Below are 17,204 nucleotides of genomic sequence, written 5' to 3'. Positions count from 1 at the left end.
CTTCGCTCTGGCAAATGTTCTGGTATGGCTGCCTGGGCGTGTTCTGGATTAGGTTCAGTTGGCGCAGTCCCGCACCTGCCTGCAGACCTGTTGTGTAACTCCGTGGGTCAGAGCGAGCTTCAGCAGCACTGTATGAAGTAGGAACGTGACATACACACATATAGGCCAGGCTGCCAGGAAACGGGGCCTCTGAAACATTACACTCATGTGATTCATGGACCTGGATCAGACTTGGCACCAGTGTTGCATGTCCACCCCACTCAGATGACATGGATTCTGAGAGCTTTGAACGTTGTTTCTCAACTGAGTCCTCACATATTTGATCTATATTGGGGCGGCAGCGTAGCCTAGTGGTTAGAGCGTTGGACTAGTAACCGGAAGGTTGCGAGTTCAAACCCCCGAGCTGACAAGGTACAAATCTGTCGTTCTGCCCCTGAACAGGCCGTCATTGAAAATCAGAATGTGTTCTTAACTGACTTGCCTGGTTAAATAAAGGTAAAATAAAAAATATACCAATACCAACATTCAGTGTCTTGATGGTTATTTGAGTTGATTCAGGTGTGCTAGTGGTTGAATAGGTCAAGTTGGAAATGTGAAAAAGAAACGCTGGGTTAGAAAGTACACTGGAGAAGAGGAAGTAAATGAACTATTTCCAGATAATTAATTGTCTTAGTGACACATGGAGACCATGATGACCTTGAGCCATTGTTGTTTACCAGTCAGTTCCTCTTCCTCTTGTTGTCATGGCGCCCCCTGGTATTCATCAGGGCACATCGCCTGTTGGTAATCGTCGGTCTGGTAATTGGTAATTGTCGGTCTTTGATAATCAGCACTACGCAAATGCTGATTCTCTGCCGTAAGAACGGTGTGACTTTAGCTAAGCACCGTTCCATAAACGACCAGGGTAACATCAGAAATCCACAGGTTTACACAAAGTGAAAGCGCCCCCCCCCATCCTCTACCCTACATCCCTCCCATCCAAGATACCCCAGAAGAAGCAGTCGGGGAGGGAGAGCGGAAGGGGGGGGGGAGAAGCGCTGCTTATGTAAATGTCAGGCTCCTTCGGGAAGCACAAGTCGTGATTGTGAAAGAGCAGGATGTGAAACCATGGACTGCACTCTCTATGCTTCTGGAATGAATTAGGACAGGAAGTTGATGGGTAGTCAATGTGTCATCGCTGTGGTGGCCTTTGTGTGTTTCCCAGGCTTATGTAAAATAGTCTTTGTTGTGAGTATTCCTACAGTGTTGCATGGAGGCCAACTCTCCTTTATCTCACTGGCTATTATGATTGGACGACTGCCATGGCTTGCTGTGTGTAAAGTGTCATTGCCACAGAGTTAGTCCACTCCCTATCTGAGAGAGTTTTTTTTTTTTAAATGATTCACTACCAATCGGAAGGAGTTTTTGTTTTCCGAAGTCCTGTCTTTGGTGAATGGAACCTAATTGTGTCCCCACTGTCTAGTGGAATGGTGCTGATGTCCTCAACTCGCCTGGTCAGAGGCACCTATAACAGTAGAAATCCATGATCGCTTGACGATATACACTCCGTTGCCAGTTTTAGGTACACACATCTAGTACGAGGTTGGACCTTCCTTATCCCCGGATACATTGATTCTACAAGGTGTCGGAAATATAACTCTGGGATGTTGGTCCATGCTGACGCGATGGAATCAGGGAATTGCTGCAGATACAAGTCTCTGCTAGGTAAAGCCCCGCATTATCTCAGCTCACTGGTCACCATAGCAGCACCCACTCGTAGCACGCACTCCAGCAAGTATATATCTCACTGGTCACCCCCAAAGCCAATTCCTCCTTTGGTCGTCTTTCCTTCCAGTTCTCTGCTGCCCATGACTGGAATGAATTGCAAAAATCTCTGAAGCTAGAGACTCACATCTCCCTCACTAGCTTTAAGCACCAACTGTCAGAGCAGTTTACAGATCACTGCACCTGTACTTAGCCTATCTGTAAACAGCCCATCTATCTACCTACCTCATCCCCATACTGTATTTATTTATTTATCTTGCTCCTTTGCACCCCATTATCTCTACCTGCACATTCATCTTCTGCCAATCTACAATTCCAGTGCTTAATTGCTATATTGTAATTACTTCTCCACCATGGCCTATTTATTTCCTTAACTTACCTCATTTGCACTCACTGTATATAGACTTTTAGTTTTATTTTGTTCTACTGTATTATTGACTGTATGTTTTGTTTATTCCATGTGTAACTCTGTGTTGTTGTATGTGTCGAATTGCTACGCTTTATCTTGGCCAGGTCGCAGTTGCAAATGAGAACTTGTTCTCAACTAGCCTACCTGGTTAAATAAAGGTGAAATAAAATGAAAGATTGGACAGCGGTACATTCATACTGCGAACAGAATGTTCCATCTCATCCCAAAATGCTCTTTTCGGATTGACCAGCAACAATGTTCAGATGTGCTGTGGTGTTCAATCGTTGCTCAGTTTGTATAAAGGGACTTATCTTGTGCCAGGATAATATTCCCCACACCAGTACACCACTGTGACCAGCATGCACTGTTGACACCAGGCAGGATGGGTCCATGGACTCATGCTGCTTGTGTCCAACCCTGACTCTGCCATCAGCATGACGCAGCAGGAACCGGGATCCTTGGCACCAGGCAATGTTTTTCCACTCCTCAATTGTCCAGTGTTGGTGACCGCGTTCCAACTGGAGTCGCTTCTCTTTGTTTTTAGTTAATATGAGTGGAACCCGGTGTGGTCGTTTGTTCCAGTACCCCATCCGTGACAAGGATCTATTGAATATCTGAGACATACAATATACTTGCAGTGAAGCTTCTCAACAACGACATCATACCAGTAATCCAACAGACTTTCATTTAGAGGGACACACAGAAGCATCCAGGGTCAATGCCCTGCTCAAGGGCACGTTGACATATCTCCCACCAGGCCAAAAAACGTGAACCTAAACCCTCCAAGTTCCCCCCACAGTTCCCCAATAGCTGGACAACTAAAAGCATAACAGCAATGCCAACTGTATATGTTTGTGTGCATGTCTGGCGCTATTACATGTATGTGTGTGTTTTTGTATGCGTTTATTTGAATGAGAGGGAGTGCGTGTGCACAAACACCTGCACGGCATCAGCCTCAGGCAAACTGGCATTGACTGTAAAAACACTGCCTCTCAGTGTTTATTTATTTTTATTTTTCCTTTTATTTAACTAGGCAAGTCCGTTAAGAACAAATTCTTATTTTCAATGTTGACCTACCGGGAGCAGTGGGTTTAACTGCCTGTTCAGGGCCAAATGACAGATTTGTACACTGTAAGCTCAGGGATTTGTACTTGCAACCTTTCGGTTACTAGTCCAACGCTCTAACCACTAGGCTACCCTGCTGCCCCAGTGTCATTCAAACATACTTTTTAATATGTTTTATTTTTACTTTATTTTTTACTTTTATCTTTGACCATCATTCTATTTCTCGCACAGCAACTCCACTCCCACTTGTCTCCAATTCCACATCCCAACCCTCAGCCCATCCCACTTATCTCTGCTGGCCACCCTCTTCAGATTTCTATGCAACATATATCTTTCAACTATGCTGTGATGTTTAACGTACAATTTCAATCTATCTTATCGAATAGAATCAAGAATGTGAGTTGAAGATAAATACTTTTACTAAGAATATTAGTAAATGACTGACCCGGGCTCTCCAGATCTCCTAACAGTATCATTTCTAGGGTCAATTTTAGATCAATGCTATGCATTTTCAGTCATTCCTGAACATGAGACCAGAAACAGGCTACCTGAGGGCAATTCCAAAATAAATGGTCTATTGATTCTGTATCCTCACATCAAAATCTGCAGAGCTTCAATGATTTTATGCCCCAAATATTCAACATTTTGTTGGTGGCAAGAATTCTATATAATAATGTTAGCTAAAAATCACGAAGTTTTAAAGCTTGCGTTCTATCAACTCATACACCCTGTACCATGGAATCGGTACATAAAAATCTCTTCCCAACTATTTTTCAATCTGTATGGCGCAGTTATCAACATCCTGGTCCTCCAAATTAAACTGGTATACTTTCCTATTTATGCTATTTTTATTCCTCCACCAGTTTTGATCCTTTATATTGTGGAAATAGACCAGTTCCCTGCCCCCTCATTTTTCGGGTAATGCTGTAATAAATTGGTTGTACTCATGGATTTAGCAGCCCTTCCTGTACAATTATAATAACTCTGTGAAGGACACAACTCTACCATTCCAATTTAAAATATTGTTTAAGAACAAATACCCTTTTCAAACATCTTTCCCATAAATACAGGTATTTTATCAACCAGCACATTTGAGTTCAGCCATAATATTTGTATCTTTTCAGGGAGATGAAATTGAAATTGTAGCCAGCTCTAAAATGTTTGTTTGAAAAATAGTTTTTAAATTTTTAATTTTTAATTTTCAATTAATTGTGCAATCTGCACAAAGCCAAAAAGGCTATTTTTAAACAATGGGTGAGCTTTTCTTAGTAATGTAAAACTTTTGAATAAGTAGAGGTTTAGTGGTTTTATATTTAATAACCTCAACCCACCAAACTTATATGCATTAAATAGATGGGCACGCTTTGTTTTGTCTGGTTTAGCATCCCAGATAAAGCAAAATATTTTTTGCTCATATGATTTTAAACTAATCATCAGGAGTAGGCAGCACCATAAGTAAGTGAGTAAACTGAGATATGATTAAGGAGTTAATCAGGGCAATTGTTCCATAAATAGACCTTCATGGTGAAATTAATTGTGGAGAGCTTATTTATGTCTTTTGGGATATGAATACCAAGTATGTCTACTTCACCATCAGCCCACTTTATAGGTAAACTGCAGGGTAATGTAAAAGTTATATTTTTTTTAAAGAACCAATATGTAATTTTTTATCTTATCATAATTAGGTTTTAGTCCAGAGAGTACATAAAAGTTATCTAGTTCTTTAATGAGACATTGCAGGGATCTAGCTTGCAGACTTAATATAAAACTTGTCATCGGCATACATGGACACCGTTTGTTTTTAAAACTTGGATTTCTAATCCTCTAATGTTATTGGATCTGGTTTTAATAGCTAGCATTTCGATGTCCATAACGAATAGATATGGTGACAGCGGACAGCCTTGTTTAACTCCTCTTGACAATTCAAAACTCTGAGAAGTAGCTGTTATTTACTATTTTACACCTGGTGTTGCTATACAATTCAAAACTCTGAGAAGTAGCTGTTATTTACTATTTTACACCTGGTGTTGCTATACATTATTTTGACCCGTTTTTATAAGAGAATCACTGAAATTGAAAAAATCCAGGCATTTATAAATAAAATCCAGTCTTACTTTATCAAATGCCTTTTCAAAAGCCAATATAAATACCAGGCCTGGCTTCTTAGATGTTTCATGATGTTCTATTATTTCTAGTAGTTATAGTATATTATCCCCAATGTATCGTCCATGTAAAAAACCTGTCTGATCAGGGTGAACAATACCTGGTAAAAACCTTTTTAATTCTGAGTGCTATGCATTTCGCTAGTATTTTTGCATCACAACATTGAAGTGTAAGGGCCTCCAGTTTTTTAGATGTACTGAGTCTTTATATTTGCTGTCTGGATCTGGTTTTTAATAAGATAAATCAGACATTCCTGTTTAGTACCTGACAGACTACCATTTCTATAGGAGTAGTTAAAACAATCTAACAATGGAGCTTTTAGTATATCAAAAAAGGCTTGATTATACCTCTACCGGTATGCCATCAAGCCTTGGGGTTTTTCCAGACTGAAAAGATTTAATAGCCTCAAAGTTCTTCCTCTAATTTGGATTTCTCACTGATCTTTTCTGTACATTTGTTAATTTTCTATTTTTTTTATATTATTTGGATAAAATAACTTACCATAATCTTCATTCAGTGGGGAGGATGGGATGGAAAAGAACATCTGCCCAAAATAATTAGCTTCCTCTTTTAAAATATCATTCGGAGTAACGAGTTTCTGCAAATCATTTTTGTTGCCGTTTCTATATTGGAGATTCAGGAAGAATCTTGTGCATTTTTCTCCATATTCCATCCAGTTTGCATTATTTTTGTAATAGATTACATTAGATCGTTCTTGAATAAGTTCCTCGGGTTCTTTTTGTTTTCCTCTAACTTATTTTGTATCTCTGTAGTATTGTTTTTATTGCTGTCTACTTGCACTATTAGTTCATGGATTTCCCTTGTTAGTCTTGTCTCTTTAGCCAGAAATGGCTTTTCAAAATTATTATTGATGAATATTGAATTGAATGACCTCTGAAGGTACATTTTAAAGGTACCCCAAACAATAATGGGATTTGCTGAACAAATGGTTTATTAGAAAAACTCAGTTATAAATGATTTTGTCTTAGTCAAAAATAAGTTGTCCTGCAGTAAACCTTGATTAAATTTCCGATATCCCGTCCATGTGGAAAATCTACAAGTTATGTGAATGCCAATTAGATGATGATCCGATCGCATTCTGTCTCCTATTAAAACGTTTTGATGCAAGAGAGATAAGAAAGTAGTCAAGACAACTAGCTTGATTAAGTCTCATCCATGTATATCTCACTAGGTTGGGATTTTTTAGTCTCCAAATATCCAGTGTTTCTAATGTGTCCATAATATTTGTGATTTCCTTAAGGGCACGATGATAGTTTGTAGAGTGATTACCTTTACGGTCCATTGAGATACTTAACAATGTGTTATAGTCTCCCACCATAATGATTTGATCATTTGTCGCCTGTAAGTTCAATAAATTGATTTAAATGTTTTCAAACAAGTATGGATCATCCTTATTTGGACCATATAGATTAATGAGCCAAATCTATTTTTCGTCCACTTTCATGTTCAAAAAGATCCACCTTCCTTGCGACTCGTTCCTGACTATTTGCACATTCAGATCGACATTTATGTTAATTAATATCATCACACCTTTTGAGTTCCTTTAAGGATGTAGAGTGAGTTTCCTGTAAACAGTATATGTTATATTCCTTTGGCCATAATTAGTGCTTGTAAAGTTACTGCCATCAGAGGTATTATGATGGTCAAAACTAGAGCTTTCAAATGTCTGATATTTAGAATTCCAGAAATAGGTTCTAGCAATATGTGTTTTATTCCCTTGCCTGTTTGCCTGTGAGCCAATGCCACACATGTTAGAAAATTGAGACAAGATATTGTGTGTAGTAAATCTGAGTGGGTTGATGTGTATGATATTGGATGTGATTTAGTGAGTGTGTACAATGTCTGTATAAGAGTAAGACTATAATGTGTGATGTCCAACTAAATAATAACTCGGCCAATTTGCATGGTTGATTGTCTGTGTGTAACATGTAGTGTGTGTGTATAGCCTTAATAGTCATGATGATAATTGTAATCCATATCCTATCACTGTCATAGTTGCGTCATAATTACCTTTAACATCATTGAAAAACACATCCCAGCATTTCCATAGCAATTGTCTTTTCACGTGATCTTCGGCTTCACTACAGTATAAATGTATTCCATACAATACGTTATTATTCCTCAATGCACCTATTCTGATATCTTCCCCATGCTTGTTGTAAATCTATATAAACTTGTAGACAAACAAGAAATATATTAAATTATAAAACAGTTTGACAATGGAGTGAGTGGAAAGAGAGAAAGGGAGTGAGAAAGAGTGTGTATGTATGTATAAGTCCGTATGTGTAAGCGAGCATGTAAATGAGTACCTGTGTTCATATCCACTTCATAGTGTTCAGATAATTTTACAGTTCCCATACTTTATTTTTTTCGTAACCTAAAGTCCCTATAGAATTTAGTACAGCTATGGACAGCTATTCAGAGACAGCTCCATAAGACCATCTATAAAGAGTTTGTCCACAATGAGAAGGGCACGCTTAACCTTCTCCCTCTATTGCCGTTGTACTGGATACAGTCTCTTATGACGTTAGTTTATCTCCCGTGGAAATTGGTCATTGAGGCTGAATTAGTTCCCTTTTTAAGCTCCTTTCCCCTGCTTTTGATCAGCTCCTTTTGTTGGTAGTGTTCAAATTTTGTGAGGATTGGTCAGGGACCCTTAGTCTTGTCTCTCCAACTCCATGAATTCTCTGATCGTGCCCTCTGGATTATTGGAGGCGTCCTCAGGAATCCCAGAAAATAATTGATTTTCACGCATGCTACAACATTTGTATGTCTAGTAGCGCCTCCTTCATCACCCTGTTTTCCCTGGGTAGACAATCCATGTTGGAATCGTGGATTTTTACCTTGGCTGTGAGTGCCTTGCTCTCTCCTTTAACCTCTCTGCGCACGGAACCCGCTAGCGGGCTGAAATTCCACAACATACGGTGATCGCTACATAAATAGACATTCATCACATACGGTGATCGCTACATATTAAACATTCATGAAAATACAAGTGTCTCACATGTATCGAAAGCCTAGAATCTTGCTAATCCAACTGCGTTGTCAGATGTAAAAAAGGATTTACTGTGAAAGAATACGATGCGATTATCTGAGCATAGAGCCCAATAAAAAAAATGTTTTAACCAGCACAGCCGTAACATAATCACAAACTGCATTAAAATAAATTGTTTACCTTTGACGATCTTCGTCTGTTTGCATTTCCAATGCTCGTTGTTACACAATGAATGACCTTTTGTTTGATAAAATCCGTTTTTATAGCCTAACACAACATTTTGTGAACCGCTTGTGTCGTGAATTCCGTCTCATTCCATTTTCGACGACACATTCCAGGTAAATAACCCACACAGAACGTGGCTTTTCCAGTCATGTTTGGTTTCACTGCAATCAACTGGTTTGTTTGTAACACAATCAAACGTGATGGGCCATTTCGCGGGACGAATTGACTGAAAGAAACTGATTTGAAGACAACAAGTCATGACATCATTGTGCACCAATGATTTGCCCGCTGTTTCGTTGATTTTAACCCAATGACCACTGATCGTCTTGAAATCTAGCTGGGTAGATTGCCAATGAGCTGAGCTAAACGGCAATACGCCATGTTTGTGTTGCAAGACCAAGCCATGTAGTAAGCTCCAGCGTAACGAGAGTCATTCGCTATTGAAGTTTCATACCAGAAGGAGAAACACATATTACGCACTGCATTGTTTGAACACGCAGATTCAGCTGTTTATATCAATCATTATGGCGACTAAGTCAGGGAAAGCTAAATCTAAGTCTAGATATACAGATGTACACAATTTTAGAATAAATTGATTGGGAAGGTGAGAGATTCTTGTAGGACGCTTCATTTAGCCTTTGGAGGAATATTTTTTTGAATGGGAGAGGACATCGTTTTGGACTGGTAAGTTATTTTCATGCTAAAGCCCTTGTTTGAAATTAATAATATAAAATATGATTTGATTTTTGTTTTTACATTTTAGAAGCAATATATAAACATGTAATGTCATGAATTGTGAGATGCGTGTGTCTGCCGCCCCACCCCAACCCACATGAAATAGCTAATATGAGGCTATTGAGAGGACAGGACCACATCAATGGCCAAAGTGAAATGGAGACAGTAGATAACAGCTGGTCTGTTGTAATATAATAAAGACAGCAGATCTAGCTGGTCTGTCATAATATAATAGACACAGTAGATCTAGCTGGTCTGTCAATATAAAAGAGACAGTAGATCTAGCAGGTAATAATAATATAATATATTCAACCTAATATATTCAACCTTCAACTCTATATATATATTTATTATACCTGTTGATACAGGGCTCATATGTGAAACTATTATAACTGAACATTTTCTTTCACAATGACACTGACTCCGAATGGGAGTCTTATCCGGTGTCCTGTGTGAATTTAAGTATGCTCTCTCTAATTCTCTCTCTCGGAGGAGGACCTGAGCCCTAGGACCATGCGTCAGGACTACCTGGCATGATGACTCCTTGCTGTCCCCAGTCCACCTGGCCTTGCCGCTGGTCCAGTTTCAACTGTTCTGCCTGCGGCTATGGAACCCTAAACTGTTCATTTTTACTATTGAGGTGCTGTCCTGTTGCACCCTCTACACAGCCAGAAGAGGACTGTTTTTCCTAGCCACCGTGCTTCTACACCTGCATTGCTTGCTGTTTGGGGTTTTAGGCTGGGGCTATATAAATTGATTTGATAGAGGACTGAGGGTCTTCCAAATATTGAAAGTGTGTAAATAGTTACCCATGTTATTTTGTAAATGTATATATACATGTATATTTTTTAAAATCAATTATTATTTGTTCCTTTTTTTTGGGGGGGGGGGGTGGTGTGTTAGAATACCATTTTGGTATTTTGTATATAGTTATTTGTTTCAAAATGTATACCTTCACCAATTTGGCCACTTGAGTACATTTGGGCTGCTTGTGTGGGACACCTGGGTGACTTCATGATAAATGTCATGTAAGCACACTCATTTTGGAAGTTATCATTCTGAAACTTTGCACAAGTACTGTTGCCCTCTTATAGTTTCCACTGAAATTGTCCCCATCATCCTATCTGAATGTTTGTTTTATCTTGTTCATTTTAAAGATGATGATATAAAAAATGTTTTTTTTCATTGTTTTATCTAAACCAGATTTATTGTTATATTCTCCTAGATTCAATTCACATGTACACACACTTCAGAGTGTTTTCTTTCAAATGGTACCTGGCTCAGGCTCTGTGCCTGAGCTACAGGCTGTTAGATTTGGGTATGTCTTCAGGTGGAAATTAGGGGGAGCTGTAAGAGGTTGTTTAAGCGTGAGAATTTTACTCTGGCTAATCTCCAAACTCCCCCTCAGCCCTCCTACCTCCTCACACAACCTTTCCAGTGTTGCATTGATTTCAGCCAGAGCACTAGCCTCTATTTCAACAGTAAGTAAATCATCTGTGTCTGTAGATTAATCTGTTTTTCTTTTTTAAAATTGGGTTAAAGTTATTTTGAGGTAGTCAGATCTTTCTATGATGGAGTATGTTGTTCCTCCATAGCGTAAAGCTGTTTGTACTAGTCGATTTCCCTCGGGATCTCCTTTGTATCCAGGTTGGCTCTTTACTGCAACCAGTTGTTTTACGAAAAGATAACAATTAGTCTTTCCCACAACGACAGGTGTCTATAGTACAGCCAGTTAGAACTCGCGGAATCCACACAAAAATGGAACACAAACTTGCCAGCCATGAAAGCTAACCGCGTCGTGGAATCCTTAGCAACAAAACTTTAGTTCTGAGTATATTCGATTTAATGAAAAATATTGAATATAAACAACCAACCGAGCGTAAGACAGTACAATGTTCTGTTGCCCTCTGATGACGTATGTTGCTTGATGAGCTTGAAAGCTCAACCTCAAGGATCCATAAGTTGTGCCTTGTGAGATGCCGTTCTGCACACCATTGTTGTACTGTGCCATTGTTTGTCTTTTGTTTTCCACATGACACACTGACTGTAGGAGCAATCCATGTTCATGAACATGATCGTGTACCTAATAAACTTCCCACTGAGTGTGATTGATTGCTGTTCAAATTGTTGTTTGGATGCTGGCTACTTTAACTTGGCCTGATGAGGCTTTGGTCTACAACTTTGATTGGGGTGGGGGCCACAGAAAATCTGAACTCATGAGGGGCCAGAGTGGCTCGGGGGTCTGCATACCCACATCCATAACCACATGCAGTCAGAGCTGTCCCTAGCCTTTTGGGGGCCCTAAGGGAACCTAAGGGAAATTCACTCAATTTGTAGTTTTAAAGCAAATTTCCTGCACCGTCGACACATTTTTCCAAATCTGAGTGAGAGTGACTTGCAAAATCAATGAGGTTCCCCTGGTCAGTAATTCAACCATGATTACTACAAGTTTGGTTAATTCGTCTAGCCAGCTATCTAATCTAAAAAATGTCAGCTGACATGGGCTAATTGAGTGACTGACCTTTTTTTTTCACAGCCACATTTCGGAATTGTACCTTGCGCATTCTACTATTCTTGAGACCCCAATTGAGTTTCAAAAATATATGTATTTAAAACATTTTACAAGTAGTTTTTGTGGGGGGGGGGGGTGGTATTGATTAGCGGGCCTACAAAAACAGCTGCCAGTTGCTCATTCCTGGTTTACATGGTACAGGCTGAACATAACCCACACTAAACTACCATCCTAAATCACCTCCTGGTTTTCTCTTGGTGTTGGGGTGTACTTTAGGATCTTGATAATCAAAGCTGACCTAGCTATTAGTAGGCTTAGTCCCAGCTGTTGCATAAGGGTCAGAGTTTTTTTCACCGGTAAGGGAGTTATTTCTGGAACCAAAATCAGGAAGACAAGTCAATGAATTACCCTTTCGTCCCATACATAGCTATTTGTGACTGTTTGATTTACCCCCCACACACACACTTCCTAGAAGTGCATTCTGATACTTCTCGCTGTCACTGAAGAACATTCTCTCAGCCAGTGACTTCCCCCACCCTCACTTTCTGACTGTAAACTGTGCTCTGTCTGTGCTGTATGGGTTTGAATCATCATAAGGCATTTCAGGAATCTTATGTAACTGTCCTTTACGGTAGTGGGAAGGGGAGGAGTGGAGGCGACTCCTGGACGAGTTGGTAGAGCTTTAGAAGCTTCTGATAGGCTGATTTCCATCATTTTAATTATTTGGAGGTGTACCTGTGGATGTATTTCAAGGCCTACCTTCAAACTCAGTGCCTCTTTGCTTGACATCATGGGGAAAATCAAAAGAAATCAGCCAAGACCTTAGAAAAATAATTGTAGACCTCCACTCATCCTTGGGAGCAATTTCCAAATGCCTGAAGGTACCATGTTCATCTGTACAAACAATAGTATGCACGTATAAACACCATGGGACCATGCAGCTGTCTTACCACTTCAGAAGATGTGTTCTGTCTCCTAGTGATGAACATACTTTGGTGCAAAAAGTGCAAAAACCAGAAGAACAGCAAAGGACCTTGTGATGATGCTGGAGCAAACCGGTACAAAATTATCTATATCCACAGTAAAACAAGTCTTATATCGACATAACCTGAAAGGCCACTCAAGGAAGAAGCCACTGCTCCAAAACCGCCATAAAAAAGCCAGACTGTGGTTTGCAACTGTACATGTGGACAAAGATGGTACTTTTTGGAGAAATGTCCTCTGGTCTGATGAAACAAAAATAGAACTGTTTAGCCATAATGACCGTCATTATGTTTGGAGGAAAAAGGGGGAGGCTTGCAAGCCGAAGAACACCATCCCAACCGTGAAGCACGGGGGTGGCAGCATCATGTTGTGGGGGTGCTTTGCTGCAGGAGCGACTGGTGCACTTCACAAAATAGATGGCATCATGAGGGGAGAAAATTCTGTGGATATTTTGAAGCAACATCTCAAAACATCAGTCAGGAAGTTAAAGCTTGGTTGCATATGAGTCTTCCAGGTGGACAATGATCCCAAGCATACTTCCAAAGTTGTGGCAAAATGGCTTAAGGACAACAAAATCAAGGTATTGGAGTGGCCATCACAAAGCCCTGACCTCAATCTTATATGCGAGCAAGGAGGCCTTCAACCTGACTCAGTTACACCAGCTCTGTCAGGAGGAATGGGCCAAAATTCACCCAACTTATTGTGGGAAGCTTGTGGCAGGCTACCCGAAAAGTTTGACCCAAGTTAAACAATTTAAAGGCAATGCTACCAAATACTAATTGAGTGTATGTAAATGTCTGACCCACTGGGAATGTGATTAAAGAAATTGAAGCTGAAATAATAATTCTCTCTACTATTATTCTGACATTTCACATTCTTAAAATAAAGTGGTGATCCTAGCTGACCTACGACAGGGAATTGTTACTAGGATTAAATGTCAGAAATTGTGAAAAAACTGAGTTCAAATGTATTTGGCTAAGGTGTGTGTGTGTAGACTTCTGACTTCAACTGTAACTACAACGTGATTGCAGTCCACCTGTGGCCAATTCAATTGTTTGGACATGTTTGAAAAGAAACACACTTGTTTATATAAGGTTGACAGTGCATGTCAGAGCAGAAACTATACCATGAAGTCCAAGGAACTGTCTGTAGATCTCTGAGGTAGAATTGTGATGAGGCATATCTGGGGAAGGGTGTGAAACAATTTATAGAGTGCTAAAGGTTTCCAAGATGTGCTAAGCTGATACGGACATACTCAAGGCTGAAAATTTCTGCTAAAGATGCTTTTACAAAATTTGGCCTCCGTGAATACTTATTAAAAAATGTCATATCTATTTCATCCATTTATTTTTATTCAGCCTGTAACACAACAAAATGTGGAATAAGTCTAGGGTTATGAATATATCACTAGGTGGGGCTTGGTTGAGCTGTATTAGGTTGCATTGAGCATGTCAGTGTTGGCTACAATGTGACAGTGGAGAGATGTATGTGGATCATACTGAGTGGGCTGTTTATGTGGGCCATAACCTTGGTTTTCTCCCCAACCTTGTTTGTCACTCTTTCCAGCCGCATGGAGAGCCAGAAACACCTGCCCATAGCCCCATTGGTCAGGGTTTCATAAGCTCTCCATATTTATTAGCACTTACATAAGCACCCCAGATCTAGTTCAGTGTCTCCAGTCTGGAGGCAGGGCCAGACAGGTTTGTATCCAACTCTGGCCCAGTCACTCCCTGTTAACCACAAAAAAGTGTGTCTCAATGGATCTTTTATATCAATCCCTCTGGCTCAGTTTTAATGTTTTATTTTTAACTGTTCTTGAATCTGTTTTTACCTTTCCTTCAGTGATGGAGCAATCCATGCCTGTTATATATATATATATATATAACTCCAGTCCTCGAGTACTCTGGACAAGCATACCTGATTCAACAAGTCAACTAATCATCAGGCCCTCAATGAGTTGAATCTGTATTTTATGTCCAGGGTTACAATAAAACTGTGTGCAGTTGGGGGTACTCAAGGGCTGCAGTTAGGATCCACTGATATACAGCGTACCTTTTTTATAGGTTTTCAATCAACATTTATTTGAATTGATTTATGTTTTGTATACCAATAATTACACTCTTCCCCCTCTGTCTCTCTTTACAGACCAACCTCATACCGCTCCCTTCAGCTCGGGGAATAAAGCACAGGGAGGGGACTCTGCGGGATAGCAGTGCACCCCCCCATCTACCTCAGCCTCGGGGGAGACGCCGTCCCACCCCTCAACACAGCCCCACTCTCGACCGTCCTCACGGCCTGAGAACCAAATTCCCTCGCAGTCCCTGAGTGGAACCAGGAAAAGGTCCCACTCCAACAAACCTGCACACATGAGGAGGAACATCAGGTATGACCCCTGACCTCTGAAAACATCCAAACTCACAGATATAGAGAACAACATCTAATATAAGCCCTTAACCAGCATCAAAGAGGCAATGAATGGTGATATTTAACCATTCATTCTTTAACTCTTTATCATCTATCCATACAGCACACGTAGTGTATCTTCAACTGTGTTCTCTTGCATTATCTAGCGTTCTGTCTTATTTATTTTCCTTAGAGAGGGCTCACTATGAAGGCTCTAAGTAGAATATCTCTGTATTACTCAGTCTGGCAACAAGTCAATCATGCTGCCATGAGTGGGATTATTTCCCCAGTGTTTATTACAGTATTACAGCTCTCTCTCACTCACACACACACGCAGAGATATGTTTACTAGACCAAAAATTATGTGTACACCCCTTCAAATGAGAGGATTTGGCTATTTCTGACAGGTGTATAAATCAAGCACACAGCCATGCCGTCTCCATAGACAAACATTGGCAGTAGAATGGCCCCTACTGAAGAGCTCAGTGACTTTCAATGTGGCTCTATAATAGGATGCTACCTTTCCAACAAGTCAGTTCATCAATGCTAGAGCTGCCCCGGTCAACTGTAAGTGCTGTTATTGTGAAGTGGAAACATCTAGGAGCGACACTCACTACTGAGTTCCAAACTGCCTCTGGAAGCAATGTCAGCACAAGGACTGTTCGTCGGGTGCTTTATGACATGGGTTTCCATGGCCTAGCAGCCGCACACAAGCCTAAGGTCGCCATGCGCAATGTCAAGCTTCGGCTGGAGTGGTGTAAAGCTCGCCTCCATTGGACTCTGGAGCAGTGGAAACGTGTTCTCTGGAGTGATTTATCACGCTTCACCATCCGGCAGTCCGACACATGGATCTGGGTTTGGCAGATGCCAGTAGAATGCTACCTGCCCGAATGCATAGTGCCAACTGTAAAGTTTGGTGGATGAGTAATAATGGTCTGGGGCTGTTTTTCATGGTTTGGGCAAGGCCCCTTAGTTCCGGTGAAGCGAAATCTTAATGCTACAGCATAGAATAACATTCTAGACGATTTTGTGCTTCCAACTTTTTGGCAACAGTTTGGGGAAGGCCCTTTCCTGTTTCAGCATGCCAATGCCCCCGTGCACAAGCGAGGTCCATACAGAAAGTATTTGTCGATCGGTGTGGAAGAACTTGACTGGCGAGCCAGGCCTAATCGCCCAACGTCATTGGCCGACTTCACTAATGCTCTTGTGGTTGAATGAAAGCAAGTCGCCGCAGCAATGTTTCAACATCTAGTGGAAAGTCTTCCCAGAAGAGGGGAGGCTGTTATAGCAGCAAAGGGGGATCAACTCTATATTATTGCCCATGATTTAGGAATGAGATACATATACATGCATACATGCGTGCACACACACAAACAGACACAGATATATAGACACACACACATACACACAAAGGAACACATACAACATTAGTAATGTATATCCCCATGCGATCTGGTTCGGTCTAGTCAGTCTGTTGGCCTTATAACAGAGATGGGTGCCTGGTGCCTATTATGAGCTCTCTCTTCTCCTTCTCCATCCCTCTCTGTCTGTCTCTCTCTCTCTGTCTTCTCTCTCTCTATTCCTCTATGTGATGTAGAAAGCTACTGAGGGAGCAGCAGTTGGAGGCGGTGACCAAAGCTGCCCAGCAGGAGGAGCTGGAGAGGCGGCAGAGGCTGGAACAGCAGAGGAAGGAAGGGCACGTCCCTGTGGTCCTGCTACCTGAGTACACACCAGGTGAAGACAGACACAAACACAAACACACATAATGGAGTGTCAAGTCAGAAATATTTTTGTCTTGAATTACTCTACTCTTTAAGTATAATATTATCGTAGTATCATAATAGAAGATACCAGGCCTGGTCTTCATAGCAGATTTTGAAAAGGCGTTTTATAAAGTACGACTATAATTTATATATAAATGCCTGGAT

General features: G+C 40.6%; 1 protein-coding gene across 1 annotated transcript in view; it reads left to right on the top strand.

The window, feature by feature from the left end:
• LOC124046858 (helicase ARIP4-like) overlaps positions 1 to 17,204 on the top strand; it is a 57,792-nt gene that overhangs the window by 8,978 nt on the left and 31,610 nt on the right. The window contains exons 3-5 of the mRNA XM_046367646.1: positions 14,440 to 14,479; positions 15,084 to 15,256; positions 16,874 to 17,010. Coding sequence (XP_046223602.1) covers positions 14,440 to 14,479; positions 15,084 to 15,256; positions 16,874 to 17,010 — 350 coding nt within the window. The remainder of the gene's footprint in view (positions 1 to 14,439; positions 14,480 to 15,083; positions 15,257 to 16,873; positions 17,011 to 17,204) is intronic.

This window comes from Oncorhynchus gorbuscha, linkage group LG10, assembly GCF_021184085.1.
Source record: "Oncorhynchus gorbuscha isolate QuinsamMale2020 ecotype Even-year linkage group LG10, OgorEven_v1.0, whole genome shotgun sequence".
NCBI lineage: Eukaryota > Metazoa > Chordata > Actinopteri > Salmoniformes > Salmonidae > Oncorhynchus > Oncorhynchus gorbuscha.
The sequence above is the reverse complement of the archived record's forward strand: the minus strand, read 5'-3'. Positions and strand labels throughout refer to the sequence as shown.